This window comes from Serinus canaria, chromosome 2 (assembly GCF_022539315.1).
Source record: "Serinus canaria isolate serCan28SL12 chromosome 2, serCan2020, whole genome shotgun sequence".
Classification (NCBI taxonomy): Eukaryota; Metazoa; Chordata; class Aves; order Passeriformes; family Fringillidae; genus Serinus; species Serinus canaria.
The window spans coordinates 81185047-81205090 of NC_066315.1; the positions used below are offsets into that span (position 1 = coordinate 81185047).

Sequence of the window (20044 nt, forward strand, 5' to 3'; positions counted from 1 at the left end):
CTAGGCTACAACATTTTTAAAACCCAAGTACTACAAACCCCAAAGAGGAAATATCTGTCACATAATCCCTGGTAGTTTTGCTTCTCTTCACTGTCAGGTTCTCAATCATTTCTGCAAGATCTTCAGAAGTGACAGTGCACCAATGCTACTTTCCATAGAAACTAGAAACATTTAGCAAAATAATACACATTTGTAGAGAACATTAGCTAGAACCATTTCTCCTGTAAGTACTGTCTCCTTAAAAAATGCAGTCCTTTGAATTCAGTGTCCAGTAACACAACCTGCCTGCGTCTTGCAGATAAACCAAAGTGTTTCCTATTTTTGGAGGGAAAAGCTACCCACAGTAGAAACCCAGGCCCTTAAAAGTGAGCTCACAGTCCACCCCTTCCCTGCACACAGCTTTGGAAGCAGAGGTGCAAACATAAATGACGGCTCTAACAAATCTCTCATGCAATAGCACCTTATGCAAATTTTATATCCAATCATCAAAACTTGCTTTTGCTGTAAATCATTCTCCTTAAGAATACTTGAAATGTTTTGTAGCAACTTCAGCCAGTATTCAAGCCAAGTGCCCAGCAGAAAAAGGACAGCCCTCCGAACACACGACCTGGTAAAGTCCTGGTGTGGAATTTCCATTTGCTTATTTTAACAAAAAAGTGTTGGTGATGGATCTTGCAATCTTTAATTTAAAGCAGACACAGCATTTGTGGGACAGACATGACAATTAAGGTCAGCTGGGACACACGAGGTACGCACAAGCATTTTTGTGACCACAGACACCTGTCACTGTCTCTGTTCTCTGATCCTTAACAGTTCATGGAAGTTTGAGTCTTGGCGACCTTCAAAGCAAAATGCACCTATCTTCTCTACTACTTGATGAACTGATTTGTATTTCAAATTCTCTTAAATGAGGCACCTATCTGTCAGGATGATAGGCACTGTACAGAACTTGCCAAGAGAAAAAGAACTATATAAAGCAATCAGAGAATTCTTTTATTTAACTGCTGCAATAAATGACAGTATTATTATGCAATTTCCCTAGCTCCTCTTAACAAACCTGACCTCTAAAACTATATCACATGATCCATCAGTGTTGTGAATTCAAATATTTTCCAAAAACAGTGCAATAATATCTTCCTGCAGTGATTTGCAGTGCTGGTCTTGGGCATGAAGAACTGAAGATTCCCAAAAGCACACATGTACATCTCACAGCTCATTCCATGAGGACAACAAAAGATACGGCGTGCAAACTGGATCTATACAGTGTTTTTAGCTCTCTTTATCATAAAATATTTTCATAGAACAAGTGAGAAAAAAACATATTTTGACAACAGAAGTAACTGTAACACTCTCCTACAGTCAGATGGAAATTGTGCAGAACCATGTCCAAAAGACTGGGCATGTTTCATGAAGTTTAAGTAATTCAATAAGTGTTTTCCCATTAACAAGCTGGATTACATAGCAACAAATAGGAGGAAAGTGTGCAAACAGAAAAGCAGGGACAGGGGTGTTCCTTTACCTGTTGCCTCTTCTCAAACTCCAGCTTGATCCGGGATTTGATGCAGTTGCACGTGTCCTGATACGTCTGCTGCAGCGCGAGCTCCATGAGGTGTTTGTGGTACGCTCCTGCCAAGTTCCCGCAGATAAAAATTATTACATTGGCCAATATCTAGGGGGAATTAAAAAAAAAGTGTCAGGGAATTTATATAAATATGTTAACAGAAATTATTCCTAGCTTGCAATGAAAGATTGCTGCAGTTATGTATTTTGCTTTTGTTAGTTTCTAGCCAAGGTTAACCTTTCAAAAAGCTTTTTAAATTAGTGGCAATATCCTAAGCCATGCCAGAATCACAGAATCAGTTAGGCTGGATACTGTTTTAATTTAGGATTGAACAGGAATGAAAATGAACAACATGTTTGCCTACTCAATGAGGTACACGCTTTCTGAAAAAAGAATTTCAGCTCATGTTGGAGCTCACTGCTGAGTATTAATTAGGTGGGATCATCACCTACTCATGTAAAACAACGGCTGTGGCTCCTAATAGCATTATTGCAAGCCGTGTTATTGCCATGCTCTTTTAGCAACGTTTTCTTTTGCAGTGCCATATGATTAAGGGTGAAAAGTTTCACCCACACACACGAAAAGCCTGACCTGCATTTTACCTCAGCCTGATCCACTGCTATCCGTCAGTCAGCTATAAATAGTAACCTTGGTGATGATAAGCAGTGTTTAAGGAGCAAGATCTGACAGCTGCCTACTAGAATATACTTTCCCTTACTACCAAAAAAATTACATTTGCCTAAAACACAGAACTTAAAGATTTAAGATTTAGATGGTCACATTTGCAGCATCAGATGCCCTCTGCAAGCAACAACCCACAAACATAAGATATAAGTTTGCTTAAAAATATCCAAGCCTTTTTTGCACTTGACCTTTGAAAAGGACACAATATTGTGTGATGATGCTAATACTTTTAACTGTACCCAGCTTATTGCTGCAAATAAAAGAAACACATTTATCCATTCGAGCTCACTCAGAGCAAAAGAAACACAGTAAAGTAATGAAGGCAATTCCTAATTCAATAATAAAAGTAATAATAAAGATAATATTAAATTGAAGTTGAGATACAGCTGCAGTCTGCTCAGAGCAGTCTCTATTGCCTCTCCCTGTAAGGCCCTGGTGTATCATATACCCTGGATTACAAGGACTACATGATGTTGTAGCACTCGTGATCTGGAAGAAAAGGAGGAAGAAAGGGGCACAAATTTTGTTAAGTCTTCACAGCTAATCCACTAATGAAGTTTATGATAGATTTCCCTGGTGATCATTCATGGGTTGGTTCTGGTGTACCTACGTACCAGGCAATCTTTGTGAATTGCTAATGGTGAAAGAGACAGATCAGAAAAAATGTCCAACAGTATGCTATGGTCTTTCAGAGGAAAAAGATATATTGTTCTATTAACAGAAATCTATCTCCTTGTGGAATATATTTTATTCACAAAAAAAAAAACTCCCATGGAGTTTTAATGTTTCTTTAATAAATGGTAACTTTAAAAAACAAGATTTAAATACATGCTTTTATTTTCCTCACAGATTTTAACATCACTACATGCAATACTTGTTCCTCCATCTGTGACATTTCTGACATCTCACCTTTCATGGCTCCACAAAGCTAAAAGCAGGAGCTATTCACCTTTACTGCAAAAATGATCGATGTTTTCAATTTGGTAGAACATTTTTCTTTCCCTAAAACTTTAAGATCATGGCATTATAATGTTTCTAAAAGTAACATTCGAGTTCTTAAATTTTTTTAAAAATAGATAAATCTAAAACAAAGGGGGAAAATCTACATATTTCTCTTTCTCTGAAGAACTTCTGTTATGAAGTAGAGAAATAAGTAATAGTTTAAATTAAATATTTTACAACAGCCAATAATCTAAAAAACCCACGAACGTATAAGATTGTGGTGTACAGCAAAACATTTGACCTTAAAATATTTCATACTTCTTTGTAAATCACAATTTCTGGATTCTGCTTTAATGGCAGCAAACATGGATTAGTGAACAAAGATCTTGTGTGACAGATGACAGTACAGGGGTAAGGGTCTTGCAACTGGCAAACATTGCTGGGTTTTAAAATTAAATTATGAAGTAGGAAAAAATGCTTGAAAATAAAGAGTGCTGGGCATAGAAAATGTTGAGATATGTAGCAGGAAGGTTTAGTAATAAAGGATCACTGAATTGAACTGAAATCAACAGTGTGCTGTCATAATCTCTAGTTAGATGTCACTGTTGAAAGTCTGCACATACACTTCCTAAATCAATTGTCCAGCTTCATAAAATTATAGACCATTTAAAGCAAAACTTCAGGAATATAATCAATCAAAAATTTAAAAAAATATACTGTAATGGGTAGATGGAGGAGTAAATTATGAGTATCATCTTCACAGTCATAGAAAAACAAATTACAGTTTTATGACTGAAGTAGCTGAAGTGAGAAAATAGATGGAAACGAGTGACAGGCAAGGAAGCTAATTAACCAGGCTTTTCAGATACTCAATGGGGTAATTCAGCCCACATGGAGCTCTGCAATGCCTTCCAGTACCTGAATTAAGCAGCTGGAAGACAGTGCAAGGTATCTCAGCCACTTCCATACTTAGTGTAGATGTAATAAGTGTAAGAGAATACCCAGGTAGAAACTGTCTTAAAACACCCTGATTATTTAAGTAAGCATGGATTTAATTCAGAATTGTGTCACTAAGGGATAAAATTAAAAAAAAAAATCAAGAAATGGATGAACTGCTTTCTAAACAGATTTTTTTGCCTGTATTTATTCTGGCTTGAGTGAATATTTCTGCTATTGAGCGAATCCTGCCAACAGAGTGTTCAATAGCAAGTGCAATTAACATTACTAAACAAAATAGCAACACTATATACTTCTTCCTTAATATCCCTCCCCTCCCAAGTCTGCATTTTCCTTTTAATTGCAGCTCAGTTTCAACATGAGCTGGACATGAGCTCCATCCCAGGCTTCTGAAGTCTCATAGGCATTCTCCCAGATGAGACAGGTTCAAAGTTTTCCTCAGTCCAAAAAAATTACCCCAGCTTCCCACTTCTTAAGCAAGTACTCTTAATCAATATGCAATCACACAAAAGGTTTCTTCTGTTCAGCCACCTTCTCTGAGAAGATGCCAAGCTGTGAATCCTACCAGTACCAAAGCACTTGGAATGAAATCCTGAGTCAGACCAATCTTTTACTTTTCTCTAGGGTAGAACTCTTTAGTGTGTTTTCCCCCATTATTTTTTTTCCCTGCGTCATCCCTGCCTCCCTCCAGCCCTAGATGTGTATTACATAATAAGAAAAGCTGTGGTGGATCTTCTGGTGAAAAATTCTCCACCTTTCTGTGATAGCTCTGATAACTGTGCAGGATTTCTCCCAGGAGGACATGACTGAACTGTGGAAAAGAGTGTAAATACTGATGGTAACTCAACAGCAGAAAAAGACAGAGTGACCTCAAAGACAGGATTGCATGAACCTGGTTCACACCCTTTACAAGCAGGCACTGTATGACCGAAACCCTAAAAACCCACAGTATACATAAATTCTACTAAGCTCCCACTCAATTCACCATATGGAAACACTGAGCAGCTCCGCAGAAGCTCCCATCCCTCTGTACAGTCAGAGCGGAGAGAGAGGCAAATCTATCTCGTGGGCCATCTGCATCCCTTCAGATATACCCATTAACTGTACACTGTGCTGAAGTTTCTGTCTCATCAATGAATAAATTCCATGTGTACAGAGAGTGATCTAAATATGAGTCAAAATTAACACAAGGAACACCAAGATATCACCAGGGAGTATCTCTAATCACTTAAGGAACATAATCATGGCTGATGTCTCTTCAGTCTGTTCTGACCTACAGAAAACTCTGTGTGCTTCCTGGCATTGGGGAAATTTTACATTCAAGCACAGGTATTTTTTTCAGTATCAGTGAATATCAAGTAATCAGATGTCTAGTGCTTCACTATCAAAATAGACTGTATTTAAAAGCAAATGAAGACAAAGTTAAGTAGCTATGACTAATTTCTCAAGAGAGTACTGCAGTTCACTGAGCTGCTCAAAAAAAGTAGTACATCATATATAAGCTCCACTGATGAAAAGTACCCACAAAGGTATATGCATACAAAAAAGTACTACGCTATATAAAAATAGAAGAATTATAATAAACACAGCTGATTCTGATTGAAGCATAAATAATTTGTTAAATATCTTAGAAACTGACGTTCAAATACTGAATAAAAAAATTTGAATCCTCCATGGATTTTCCCTGCATTGAATGCTTCCAGTTTATGAGTTACTTTGCCACATTTTTTTCCTCTTTAATATTTTACATATCCTTCCCAAATACTGCATGAACAGAATTTTTAACAATAACAACAACAACAACAAAAACACAACACAAACTATTAACTATTTTTTTCAATAGTTAAATTCACTTTTCTTCTGGATAAGAAAACTGAGGACATGCAAAACTGGCTATAATTGATGATGTCTGCATGTAAATTAATGTAAGAAAAAAGAGTTCTTATGTCATTGCCTAAGTTTAAAATCTTTAGCTCTGGAAAGATGAATTGTCTCTCCCTCCATCATCCCTTCATGTGATGATGTGATGGATCTTTCACGTGCTGTGGACAGCCAAGTCATGGAACTACTCTGTGCTGCTTTGGAACCTGTTGAGCTTTAGACTCAGATGTAATTCAGCTAAAAACAACGGGATAAACGCTGGGTAGAATTGAAAAGCAGCATTTTAGAAGGATATGCTTAGCCACTATGTAAATTAGTTTTTCACTTGGTCACCACATACTATGCCCAGCACCATTATTTTAAGTAGATGTATTCAGAAGGTTCTCCAGCTATTCCATGCAAGTCTCTTGGAGCTCTGGCCACTCATACAATGTTGCCTTTCTTCTTTCAGATTTCCAAACCTATAGAAGTCCAACATTTGAATACGTTTCAGTGCCAACAACATTTATAGCTATGCCCCAGCTCACAAATAGGATGTCAAATTTGAAAATGGGAGATGCTTTGCCATATGGCAACCTCTGTTTCAAAACAAGGAGCTTTGGGGAGGAGCAAAATTGCAGGGCAAAAATTTTTGTAGCTGACCTAATACTACTGATCATGTGGGGCCTGGTCTACCAGCTGCTGTTACAGAAAGTAACACCTGGCCCTTTCCTGTACTTAGTGAGACCACTAAGTTGAGGTCTTTATTTTGAAAGCTCCTGTGTTTCATGAAGAAATGCAGCAACCTCTTAGATTTCTATTTCTGTTTTAGAGATGATGGTAAAAGTTTATGAATTCAAGTAATTCAGGTACAGAACATGACTGGCTGAAGGACAGAGAAATTATGGGCAACTGCAGACTTCCTCATAAATTCAAAGTAAAAAATCAATTTCTTAATTACTGCAAAATTATTTTAATAGTCTGAAAAGTCAAAGGTATTTAAATCCTTAAATACTTATGAAGGCCACAATAAGAACACACTATGGAAGAGAAGAAACAGGAAGACCCAATATCCTTAAACATTTTGTCTATATCAAGGAGAACGTAAAATGTTTTACAGCAAGGTAAGTAGAAAAAAAAAGCTGCAAGAAACAACTCATTTAAGAGAAAAAACAAAAACCAACAAAAAAAAACCCCTTCAACTTAAGACTTCTCAAAATAACTGAGAAGCAACAAAAAAATAAATATTTGAATTACTCAGTATCCCAGATGGTTCCATATTTTCAGTCCTAAAATAAATTTTGGTAAAGAATCCCTTTGTGGAAGGGTAATTAATGTCATTTTACAAGCCAGGAAGTTGTGATGTTGTCTTCTAATTGGTATGTGTAATTCTCTTTGTAGCTTCTGCAATCACAGCACTGAGGACAGCAGCAGGATATTCCTTTTTTGTAATATCTATATTTTTTCATATGATTTTCTTTTAATCATTATTACACATTGAATTTTCTCATAGCTCTAAGCTGTTCTGCGGAATGACTGGATTTATTTCCTTCAGCTCTGGGCATACACAGACCCTATCTATATGCCAGTGTGGATAAAAACAGATCATAAACTCTAAGCTCTTTAATCAAACCCAGGAAAATAGAAACAAGAATCAGAGTTACAGCCCCTTTAGATCACTTGTGTGTAATACATATGATCAATATCATTGCTTCTAATTAATGACTCTTAATATTCTGAATCTAAATTTTTTTTTTTTTTTTTTTTTGCCAGAGAGGAGCTCATGCTCTCCTCAGTAAAAAGGAAACAGGCAGCCACTGCACTCTCCTGCTTGCCTGCAGAGAGGTCTTTTGTGTTTACATGTACCTCTGGGATCACTTCATTTCTTTACTACTAAAACTGATCTTCAGATGTTCTCTCAAAAAAACTGGGATTAATTTTTAGGTTCTGGATCTCACGTAAAGGTGAGTATTAGTGTGCTATAAGGAAAAAAAAACACCATAAAATTTTAAAAAAACCTAAAAACCCCAAAAATAAAAACTATGGAGTAATATATCAATCTTTGGCCTGATACAGAAATAATGCTATGTCTGATTTTAAAATTCCTAGTCTTTTCCCATAAATCTGGTTTACTCTTAAAAAAAACCCCACAACTAAAATCTCTAATATAAGTACATTTACAGGACCAGCAATATACTGCCAAGTTTAATGTGTACCAGTAGATTTCTCCCTTCATGCCCTGATCAGAAGTACTGCTGGGCCATCTCTCCTGCACTGTCATGCAGTCTTCATTAAGTTTATTTGTTATTATCTACCAGACTACCAGACTACCAGAAATTTCTTCATCTATCTCTAAATATCTTTCCTTCTGGTAACTTTTACAGAAATTAATCAATAGGTTCAAAAGCTACCAGGAGAAGGAGAGACAAACAGATAAATGAACTGATAATCACATATATGCTCCTCGTTCATGTACTGATAAGCCTAAACCTCGAGGACTTACTGTTGATTTCAGATTTCTCCCCTAATTTCTATAGTTTATACTGTATGTAACGGCACTGCATATTAATATGCTACATACTCTCAGTTATCAATATATATGGAAATTAAAATCAATGGACAGTTTAGAATTACACGGATAAATTACAGTAGGAACATATACTCAGCATAATTTATCTACTGCATTTCAAACAGTTGGCAATAAATATGTGCTTTGATCTATTTGATAAACACTGAAATTGTAATTTTTATGATCTCTATACAAAATTCTGATTTATATAAGCATGTTTTTCACAGGTAATATTTTTTATCTATCAGTGTTCACAATGATTGGATAAGCTTTTTAACTGGATATACTTAAGAATTTCCTCTGCTTGTCTGTTGACTATGACAAACTTTGATCAAGCTCATTTTTCATAGTTTGACAGACTGTCCTAGGAATTGGTGGTCTTTGGCTATACAGCTCACAGAGAATGGTGTGGAGCAGAAGGGAGGATAATGATAGTGGCGTATAAGTGAGGAAAGTGATGACCTACAGAGCTGGATTAAATGGATTCCAGAACTTCATCAGAGTTGGAGTTAGTAATTATGACAACCTCACAAGTGTTTTTAATGTTTTTTAAGGAACTTGGATACCATTTTGAAATATGATGAGATCTATAATCAGCATTTGGGTTAATTCTTAATTGGAAGTCATCTAACAGGAAAATTTGCTCTCAGGAAACCTGAAAGTTCTATTTTCTGGTGTCAGGCAAATGCTGTCAAGAGTAAGCAAGGTGGGAGAAAGAAAGTACTAAATTTAAACAACTAAATGGGTTACATTCAAAAAGGAATGAAGAAAATATTAAAACGTCTACAAGTTGTTGGTGCTAATTCATTCCATCTGTATATAAAACACATCATTTTTCTCTCCTTCATGCCTCAAAACTGTCAAGATGTCATTTGTCAGGTCAGGCTTTCTACTCCAAAGCCCTAGTGTGAAGCATCTTGGACACCCTGAAACAGTTTTTTTCTAAATCACATGGTTTGTGGGAATATATTCTGAGTAACACCTTAAAAGTTAGCACAGTACCTCCAATTCATAGAGCAGAATCGGAGTCACAGAATCCCTTATGGTTGGGAAAGACCTCTAAGACCATCAAGTCCAAACATTCACCCAGCACCACCACGTTCACCACTAAACTCTGTCCCTAAGTGCCACACATTTTTTGCACACTTCCGTGGATGACAATTCCACCGCTTCGCTGGGCAGCCTGTTCCAGTGCCTGACCACCCTTCCAGTAAAGCTGTTCTTCCTAATATCCAGTTTTAATCACCCCCTGGCACAATTTGGTGCCATTCTCTCGTGTCCTCTTGATTGTTACTTGGGAGAAGAGACCCACACCTATCTGTTTAAAACCTTCTTTCATGTAACTGTGTAAAGTTAGGAGATCTCTCCTGAGCCTCCTTTTCTTCGTCATTTTCTATTCATACCAGCATTAGTGACAACCCCTACAGAGCAGCGTATTCACTGCAGGCACCTAAAATACTACACAGCATTGTTAGGAATAGGCTATTACTCTCAAACTAGCTGAGAGCAATGATTAAACAAATGGAGGTACTCATCCAGGGATGAGAAATTTTCCATCCCTCCAGACTTGTTCTTTTACTCCTACCTTCTGTTTTATGTCTTTTAAAGAACTACTTAGCCACATATACTTATCTTCTCTCTCAGCTCACTGGAAATGTTTGGACAAAGGACTCCTTCCAAAACATACAGCTATGAATGAAATCAGCCCCATCCACTTGTTTGTTGATGCCTTCAGTCAGATCCAAGGTCCTTTTAAGAAAAGACTGTTTTTTGCTCCTTTCAAAATAGAATGTGTTTATCTCATTCTCCATTCTTACAGTTTCATTTTTTGCCTCATGAAGACACTGAGTTTACAGATCTGAAGTCTCCCTGACCTTTTCTAGAACCTTTTCAAAGTTTATTTTCACATTTTCTAGCTTATGGTCGACAGGAACCAGGGCCTATTTCAGACCAACCTACACATGCTCTCCTTCACCCATCCCTCTGAGAGGATATTAATGTGAGATTTTCTTCCATTTCTTCTTCACTCAACAGACATACAGAAATTGTTTCTCTGTGATAGCCTTGTCTTCCTTGAGTATTTTTGTAACCTGGATGTCAAATTTCCTTACAGACTCTCTGGAAGTCCTTTTGTTACTCAAGTGCTGAAGCAAGGAATCAGCATGCAGGGCAGGGGAATTGGTTTGGTTAACTGCCACAGCTCCAGTTGTTATCTAAAACAAATTACACACTTTTAGGTGTATGTTCTTCTATCTGACCAGTGTAACTGCATACAAAGGCATTTTGCAACACTTTAAAAAACACTTGCACAGATGAAATGTTTTCACTTTGGCTAATTAACTTTAGTGGTGCACATAGATTCCGAAATTGCTGATAAAGCATGCTAATTAGCAGAATGAATAGCAGGAAAAAATTGCAGCTACAACAGGCACAATCAGAAGGTGGATTGAGATAGCTCCATAAGGTATTTTACAGCTCGACTACCATACCTCTAAGACAAATGTTATTTTAACTGAATTACAATTTGAAACTGCTTATGATTATGTTATATTCAATTTATAAAAAAATTATTTCTTTACTGTCATTTTCTTGCTCATATTTTAATTTACTCTTTCCTGTGCTCAAAATATTCTCTAAAGGTTTTTTGCTTGGTGGACTAGCCTACAAATTTTGTGCACCATAAGAGAAGCAGCTTTTAGGTTATGATGGCTGGAGGGAAGATTAAATGCTACACAACAAAGTTTTCCTTTCCAAAGATTGCATTTCAAAAATCAAATGAGTTTAATACTGTGAACACAAAGACAAATAGAAATCACTAAACTGGTAATAATGCTGTTTACATTATAACCTTCCCTAATACCTACCCCTCTGCCTTACTGCCATATTTGCATTTAACACACTTCTTACAAATTCTTTTAAAGTTTGTATACTATATTTCTACATATTTTAGAAACAAAAAGCTGTGAATCTATTATTGAAATATGTCATGGTGCTTTGCAAAACTGAAAGGCTTTCCTATGTACAAAGAGAAGTTACTAATAATATGAAGGAAATAATACAATTTCCAGATGATTGCAGTGATATTGTATCTATTAATTTCTGACTTCATTCCCAAATGTGACTGGAATATTATTGGAAAACTATGGACAAATTAGAAATAGTCACATAAAAATACAATCTCTTTTTTCAAATTCTGATGCACACGTAGCAACAAAAATAAAAAAAACAATTTCCCTTCTCTAATGTTTTTAGTCTCCTGTCTGTCTTTATAAAAGATGCCTGTTTTCAACCTGGCATGTTCCAAGATAATAAAAAAATTACATCCTAAGTGCTCCTAAGCAGCAATATGATCAATACAGAAAGTGCATTTGACTTGCAGGACTTTTTCCTGCATGGAATGACCATTTTTTTATTCTCCACAAAAAAAAATAATCCCGTACAAAAATAAAATTTCTATTTAAACCCCATCAGTTTCAGTTGCTAATACAAGTTATCTTTTACAGTGAAGTAAAAAACACCCTGCAAACAATCTACCTTTTAATAGTACAGCCTGCCATTGGAAAGATTTGACAATACATCGTGAGGATATGAAGTAATACAACATAAAAGAAGACCTGGGAGCAGTATTTCTCACATACCAACCCTTCTTAATCAGAGAAGGCTGCAGGAGCATTAGTGTATTGCAAAGTATTGTGCTATCTGAGGGAAGCAGGTCTCAGCACCAGACAGAATAGCAGATTTACTTTGCTTTTCAGTCATGTTATGTTTAAAACACTATTTCACAAATCTGTAAATCCACATACACACTAAGGTAATTTTTCTTTACTTAAGATCTCAAATTCAAGTTAGTGAATTTGTGTGTATGGACATTACCCATGCTAAGCTCTGTGACTGTATAACAGCCCTTGCTCTGTTTTACTAACCACTCCAACATATTCATGGAAGTGTTTCTCAGTTCTCTCCAACAGGCATCCTTTATCTCTGCTTTGAATATCCCAATCCGATCAACGAATGCTGCTACCTTGTTATTCACCACCTTCTGCAGAGAAAGGTTTTCAACATACTTTTCTCTTTGAGAAAAAGACAAAACCACAGCTAGGAACCCACAGTTATCCAGTGGCTCTAAGCCTACAAACTGACTCCTTTCCTTCCCCACTCCCACTGCTCATCAGATATTTCTATGAGCCGTGGGATGCTGAAGAACAACACTGGCAAGCCTAAGCTGTTCCAACTCTCCCAATTCATTTCAGCACAAGTTTATCAATCTGCACAGAACTCCTCTCCAAGCAGTTTTCTGAGACAGCCTGCAAACAAGAGGCTTCATGGAAAATAGCTGACTATTTTAAGAAGACTTCAAAATTGACAGGCAGGTCAGTCACTGAACGGCCAGTTAGATGGGCAACACCAGTAGGTCTGGCTTTTGCAAGAGCACAAAGACAGGTTTGGTCCCTGCCATCAGGGCTTCTTGAAGCAGAAGCATGAGAAAGAATATGATCAGCAGCTCACAGGAGAACTCTATAAATGCTGGCCCCCAAACCAAATCGATGGGAGCTGCATGCAATAGTCACAGGACAGGTAAAAAGCACCCCAACACTTCATTGCTTAAAATGCCAAATAAGGGACAAAATGAGTAATCACTTAAAGAACAGGATTGCAATGAGTAAGAAACTTTGCTTCCTCTAGGCAAGGCTTAAAAATCTCTGTATTAGTGCTCCTTTATTTGTTTACTTTGCTGCTATTTTTCAGCTGCTCGCTCTGAAGATTCTTTGATTTGCTGTCACATACACCTTCAGAATTGTGACTTTCTTTAGTCTTCCTACAGATTTCTTCATCTTCCTCCACCTTCACTTTTTTGCACTGAATAGGTGGTGTAGATAGTGTCCGTGGAGGTAACACAGAAATGGACAGTGAATTGCTTCAAAGTGGTCCATTGCAAGGCTCTCTACAGGAGAAGAACTGAGCAGCAATATTATGGCTATTAGAGACAGCTAGCTGGGCAGCACTGCAAGGACAGTACAGAGGCAGGAGCTGTGCACGAGGCCACCATTTCATCAAGGTAAATGCAGACCCAGTTGCAGAATAAACCAGCAACTAATAGAAAAGAAATCCATGCTTCTCAGAAAATAAGCATTTTATACTCCTGATCTGTTCCTGCTCTGAAACAATGGTCATCAAAACTACTTCATGCATTGACAAACAGTTGTATGACTTTTTATTGGTGTTTTGTAGAGTTGCCAACATTTGCCAGTAAGGCTGAGGGCAGGTGTATCCCCACTCCAGATACCAGCATGTACAGACCTTTCTTAATTAGCACTGTGATGAACATGCTTATTGCCAAGTGATAAAAAAAAGGTTTGCAGACAGCACACCAAGGGAGTGCACTGCTACAAAACCCCAGAGATCATTTCCAGGAAATGTATTTTTTTTTTCCCTCTAGCACAATCTTAACACTCCTCCTTTCATCCCATCCTGCATTGGGAAGTTTCAGACTCCCAGGTAACAGGAAACTGTCATTTAGTGTCTGAATTAATCTTAAAGAGAGAAGGTAATTAATAAAAATGAAACGCAGTCTATGTTAGCAGAAGTTTTTCACAGAAAGGGAGTTTTATTAGCTCTGAAACTGGAGAAGCATTCTGGGCCACTGTCTTACAGATAACAACACCACTGTCTTACATGCAACCACCAAAATTAGATATTATCTATTGGGGTAATTGTCCTCTCTTGTTAAGAAAAATTGGTAGGTTTTTTTTCCAAAAGATATCTGCCATTTCTACATCAAAAATTCTCTTTTGATTTGTATTCCTTCCATCTTTGCATATCACAGAATCCAGATAATCTTTTCTAAACCAGCATGCCTGGAGATGGCCTCAGATGCAAAAGATTCAGCACATTATTTTTCTCATTAGTTTTTAGAGACCTCAGCAGAGATCCAGTTGACTATCCAATTCAAGGACACGATGGGATGCATCCACAAGCGCTGAGAGAGCCTGCTGATATCATTACAAGACCACTCTTGAGTGCCTTTAAAAGCTCATGGGGACCAGGGTAGGTTCTTGAGTTCTGCAAGAAAGCAAATATCACTCTTGTCTTCAAGGAAGGTAACATCACCTTGATCCCTGGGAAGGTGATAGTGCCAACCTTCCTAGACACCATTTCCAGCCCCATAAAGAAGGTAATTGGGATTAGCCAGCATAGAGTTATGAAGGAGAAATTATGCCTGGACAACCTTTATGTGATGAATGACTGGCTTTGTGGCTGAGGGGAGAGTAGTTGATGTGACAGGGTTTTGAGTAAACTCATAAACCCCAGCAGCCCTCCCCAGCCTCACCTGGGGTTTCTAGTGACATCCCCAGGCCCAGGAGCTCCACACAAGCACAGCCTGTGCTGTGCTGGAGGAATGCTGGTCTCCAGCTAAGCTGTGCCTGACCACAGACGCCTCTGAGCTGTGGACTGACTTGACCTCAGCCCTGCCTTGTCACTGGGAATGTGCCCATAAACTGCTGGATGTGATCCTGACCTACGCACGGGCTTTTTGGCTTGACCTTGTCTCTGTCTCCTTGCCGTGATTTTGTCTTTTATAGGTCTTGTCTCTTGGTTGAACGTGGTTATGGTCTCTGGGCTTGCCTTGCTCAAGAGCTGTGAGGCCAAGATCAGAGCAGTCACCCTGGCCCTACTGCTCTGTCCCTTATTTGCTTCCTTGCAAAGAGCTCTGAAAAGAAAAGCCATTCAATTCAGTCAATTTTCACTAAAATAATATGATTCACCCATGAACTTCAGTTCACTGCCTTCAATATTTTCAAGCAATTTCACTGGATTCAGGTATTGAAAACATAATAAGAGCTTTATAAACAAGCAATGACAGGGAAGATTGAATTCATGAGATATATTTCTATTTGCTACACATTAAAATAGCACACCAAGGCAGGAAGAGGACATAATGTCAATGCTATCTAGCCTCTTTCCATAGTGGAGATCCATCAATAGGAACATTCTGGTCAATTAACACATCAAGTTTCATCCATGTTTCATCAAAGTATCTTTTGTTTACAGAATAAATGTGCATCGAAGCATTTTATAGTTTTTAAAAACATAATTTCCAGGTACTGTAATTACACACCAGGAACGTTTCACATGGATTAATGCTGAAGAGTTGCATCTATATAATCATTTCTTGAATTCACCAATGTCTCCAAACTTGGGCTTCAATCATTGCTTTTCTATATATGCTTTTATGAATAACAAGTTACATCTGTGCATCATCTTGCAGAAAAAACTATATTATTTGACTATACTAAAATATAATTGTAACTATCAGCTTTAGCATATATGTGTAAAACAGTTCTCATTTTTGTATTCCCATATATTGGTGAAAATCCAAAAGTTCATGAACTATCACATGAAGTACTTATAAGTTCATCTTTCAAACTGCAAATATATATAACTTTCAAATATATAATATTGGGAACTTAAGCAAAGCGCAGTTTTGACTAATACCAGTGCTAACTCCTAGGAAAGTTGTTTTTTTTTACTTTCAGACTTATTTCCCTGAGAAGGCAAAACTACAAAATACATTGAAACTTTTTTTGTTTAAGTGACATAAAATGACTGTCACAGTCATCAAATCTTTCACTAATTTCCATTTAACTTAGGCTATGTGTGCAAACAATGGAGATAATAATTTTTATATATAAAAATATATTTAGAGTTTAAAATGCTACATTTAGTTTGGGAAAACAAATGACCCATTTAATATGAGAAAAGATAAAATTCTAAAACTACCAAAAATACCTATCTATCAATATCGATCTATTTCTAAATATTTTTGGATGATCAAACAGTTAACACTGCTGTCAAAAAACCTACAATACTAAGAAGCAACTCACATATAAAGTAGTAATTGATGAATAATGGTTGCTTCATCTTAATCAAAACTCATCCTGCTTAAATAGCATTGTTTTATTAGTTTGGTAGAAGCTTAAACAAAACATCCTTTTAGCAAATAATAAGCTGCACTGCCATGTACAAAAAGGCAAACACTACAAATCAGTTACACAGCCTGCAACTAATGAGCATGACTGAGAGACACTGGTGTATTACAAATTGTACTGCACATCCTTCCAAGGTGGATCTGGGTGGCAGACAGCTAACCACAAAACTGCAAGACCAAAACCCAAAGCCCCAAAGCTGAAAGCCTCAGGGCACAAATTTCTTTGACCAAGGGCACCAAACTCAACAGTAAAGCAGTGCTCGTTTATCACTGCCAGCACACTACAGCATTAAGTGTCCCTGCAGCCCTTCCCAAATTAAATCACATGCTCCAATACAGATAACTCCCAATCCTCTTGCCACTTGCCTACCCTTAATTCTTATTGTCAGATGTTCTTTGTGATGTCACAAAAAACATGCTGTGATGCTGTTACCCTCTCTGGGACAGAGCTGAAGCTGCACACCACGGTCATACAATTCTGTTTGAGGTAAACCAATGAGGTGCACAAAACACTTTTAGAGAAGAATTATTTCAGGATCACGAGTGTAGTTTACCCTGAATCCCACTTCTGCCACACTGGAAACTATCCAGGCTTGGAACTGCTTGATGTGGCTCATAGCATTGAACCAAAAACGTTGTTTTTACAAAGTGCAACATGACCACACCTCAAGTATTGCACACAGTAGTGGTTTATTCGTTTCAAAAGGGGTGGAATAAGAGAAAAAATGTGCAGAGAGAAGAGCTTGGAAAAAGGCTAGTATTGTCCTTACCATTCTTCCAGCCAGTGTGGTTGGTGACCAGGCTGCCCTTCAGCTGGAGCAAGCTGTCCCAGCAGTGAGCAGGGAGGGTGTCTCACCCAGCTGCCCACAGGTTCTGGCTACCTGCAGAACCTTCAACCAGTGCAGTAGAGATGCAGCCTCACATGCACAGGTAGGTGCAGCAGCAGTCAGGACATAACATTGTACCGTGACAGTCTAAAGAAAATGTACACAGCCAATGGATCAACCAATTCCCACTGAAGTGCAGCTGCAAAAGCAGCAATCTGTTGCAGTGGTTCTGCATCATGTATGCTAGGAATGTAACTAACTCAAATGCTACAAAGGAAAATGCTTTTCCTCTGGGATTTCCTGTATTTAAAGCTCAAAAGCATCCTTTATAAAGTAGTGGAAACTGCTAAAAAATAAAAATACCACAAATAAAATATACTACAATAATACTACAAAGTTACTTTTGCCTTGTTTTTTAATACTTGAAAGCTCATTATCTTCTAAGTGTTTATATACAGAACTTTTTGTTTTCAGGCAAAACCTGCTAAATGCATGTAGAACTGTGGCAGAAAACCCACTTGAAGTACACACAGACATCATGCAGTTACTTCTCTCATGCAGATCGCTTCAACTTTTTGTCACCTTCCCACCCCAAAAAAATAATTATTAGACTCTGGAAAGTAAGTCTGGAGTAAAAGTCTGTTTGTTTGCAAACAGTATCAAAGTTGTACTGCTACTAAATAAAATATCTTTATGTTTTGCTTTCTTCACAGATAATCCAGGCAACCAATAGGTAAAAATAAGGGGTGTTAAGCAGGTTTTACAGGGAGCTATTAGACTAGCTGAGTTCCAAGAGCAGTTTTAGCAGATTATAGGCATGGAAATGACACTATCTGTTTTTTGTGATTGGCTCACACCTACTAAATATCAGATGAGAGGGGGCCAAAATCTATACAGATTTTAAAAATCAATACTCAGACTTAACTGAAAAGACAGTAAGTGCTCCCATGCTTTTAAATACTGCAGGTTTTACTAGGACTTTTGACATTTCTTGCTTGTTGAACAATATATGTGTTCAATAAATGATTAAATGAATGGCACTTAAAATAAGTTTTTTTTAAAACAATTGCCACAGTGGTCAAAGAATATTCAAAGAGTTAGCAGGAATTAAACTATTAAGACAAAAAAACAGAACAGTTCATTAATATATTTAATGATTATGCACTAAAAGCAAATTAAAATTTACTCTAAAAGCATCTCAAGAAAGATCTAGCTGGATTTAACAAACATTTATTCAGCAGTCTATTCTTTCATAAATTCTTTAGAGGCTTGCCTGCTATTATATATTGTAGGCAATATTCATCTGGTATTTAAATGATTCTCTACCAGTCTTTCAACACTAATTTAGTATTTAATACAGAACTTATCACAAGCAACATGCTTATAGTCAGTTTGAAAATGCTCAAGGGATAAATCTAAACAACCACCAGTAGTCAATTCCAACAAAAATTAATAATAATAAACCACCTCACAACCCACAAAATTATAATTTCATAGGCTAGAAAACCATATAAAAATAAACAAACTATAGAACAATAGTTGGAAATACACTGAAAATTTCTATTATGGTTGAAAGACAAAATTAATCTCCTACCCCAACTAGAGACTGGTGTCAAATGGAAAATTAAGGACTGAGTAACTCTGAGTTACTGTCAAGTAATAGAAGATAGTAAAAAAAATTGTTAGAATGATTGATAGATTATCTTGCAGTAGAAGGAAATGTATAAATTTTTAAAATTAAGAAATTGTTTTATTCAGTCTGTTAACTTTTTTCTTACTCATACTTGGGAGAAATATTCAAATCAAATCAACTGCCTTAATGACTCAGAATAAAACATGGCACTGACCAAGGTGGTTATAAAAACACCAAGATTGTCATGGACATTTCTAAGAAAATCCCTCACAGTTATAGACCAGGCTGCAAGATGGATCCTGGATGCTAAACATTTCCCAAAATGAATACTTTGTGGCACATAAATAATTTTTATGCTCCCCACATTCGGCATTTTCTGCTTGTTTTAATAGCTTGATATTTGAAATACAAAAAATATTGTATCCCACCCTCCATTCAACAACCTCTCTTCTTCACAATCCTTGTTTTTCAAAGAAGATTATTGATACATTATTGATACAAAGTAGAACACATTTAGTAGATTACAGAGCTGCCAACCATCTTGCTCTGCAGCATGTGATGGGATGCAGTGGTGCCTGCTGGCTGGCACTCCCTTCCCTGGGGAAGGAAGCAGGACAAGGTGGTGTCCCACAAGGACACTGCCCTTGCCTCTGCTGCATTCCCTTCTCCTCTGTGAGCCCCAGGCAGCTGATCCCATGCCAGAGTGGGTCCCCAGGTAAGGAAGAAATTTACAGGCTGCACAAAAGAGCCTGTAATACAGGAGCTGCAGGAGGAAAAAAAAAAAAAAAAAAGAACAACACAAAAGGGAGAGTGGAGAGTAGGTGGAAAATGACTAAGTTTAATGTGCAGCATTTTGGATGAGACATGCATGTTACTGCTGTTAAAAATAAATAAACAAATTAAATACTCCAGATTTGCCTCCCATCTAACATGTTTATGGTAGTTACAGGAGCTTCTATCATATCATGGGAAATGTTTCCATAACTGAGGAAATTTAAATCACATTTGAATAAAGATGTTTTGG

The 20044-nt window shown here is 37.2% G+C and overlaps 1 protein-coding gene across 1 annotated transcript in view; it reads right to left on the bottom strand.

Annotated features, from left to right (window-relative positions):
• ADCY2 (adenylate cyclase 2) overlaps positions 1-20044 on the bottom strand; it is a 204580-nt gene that overhangs the window by 104953 nt on the left and 79583 nt on the right. Inside the window, 1 exon segment of the mRNA XM_030239642.2 lies at positions 1520-1669. Within this exon segment, the coding sequence (XP_030095502.2) occupies positions 1520-1669 (150 nt within the window).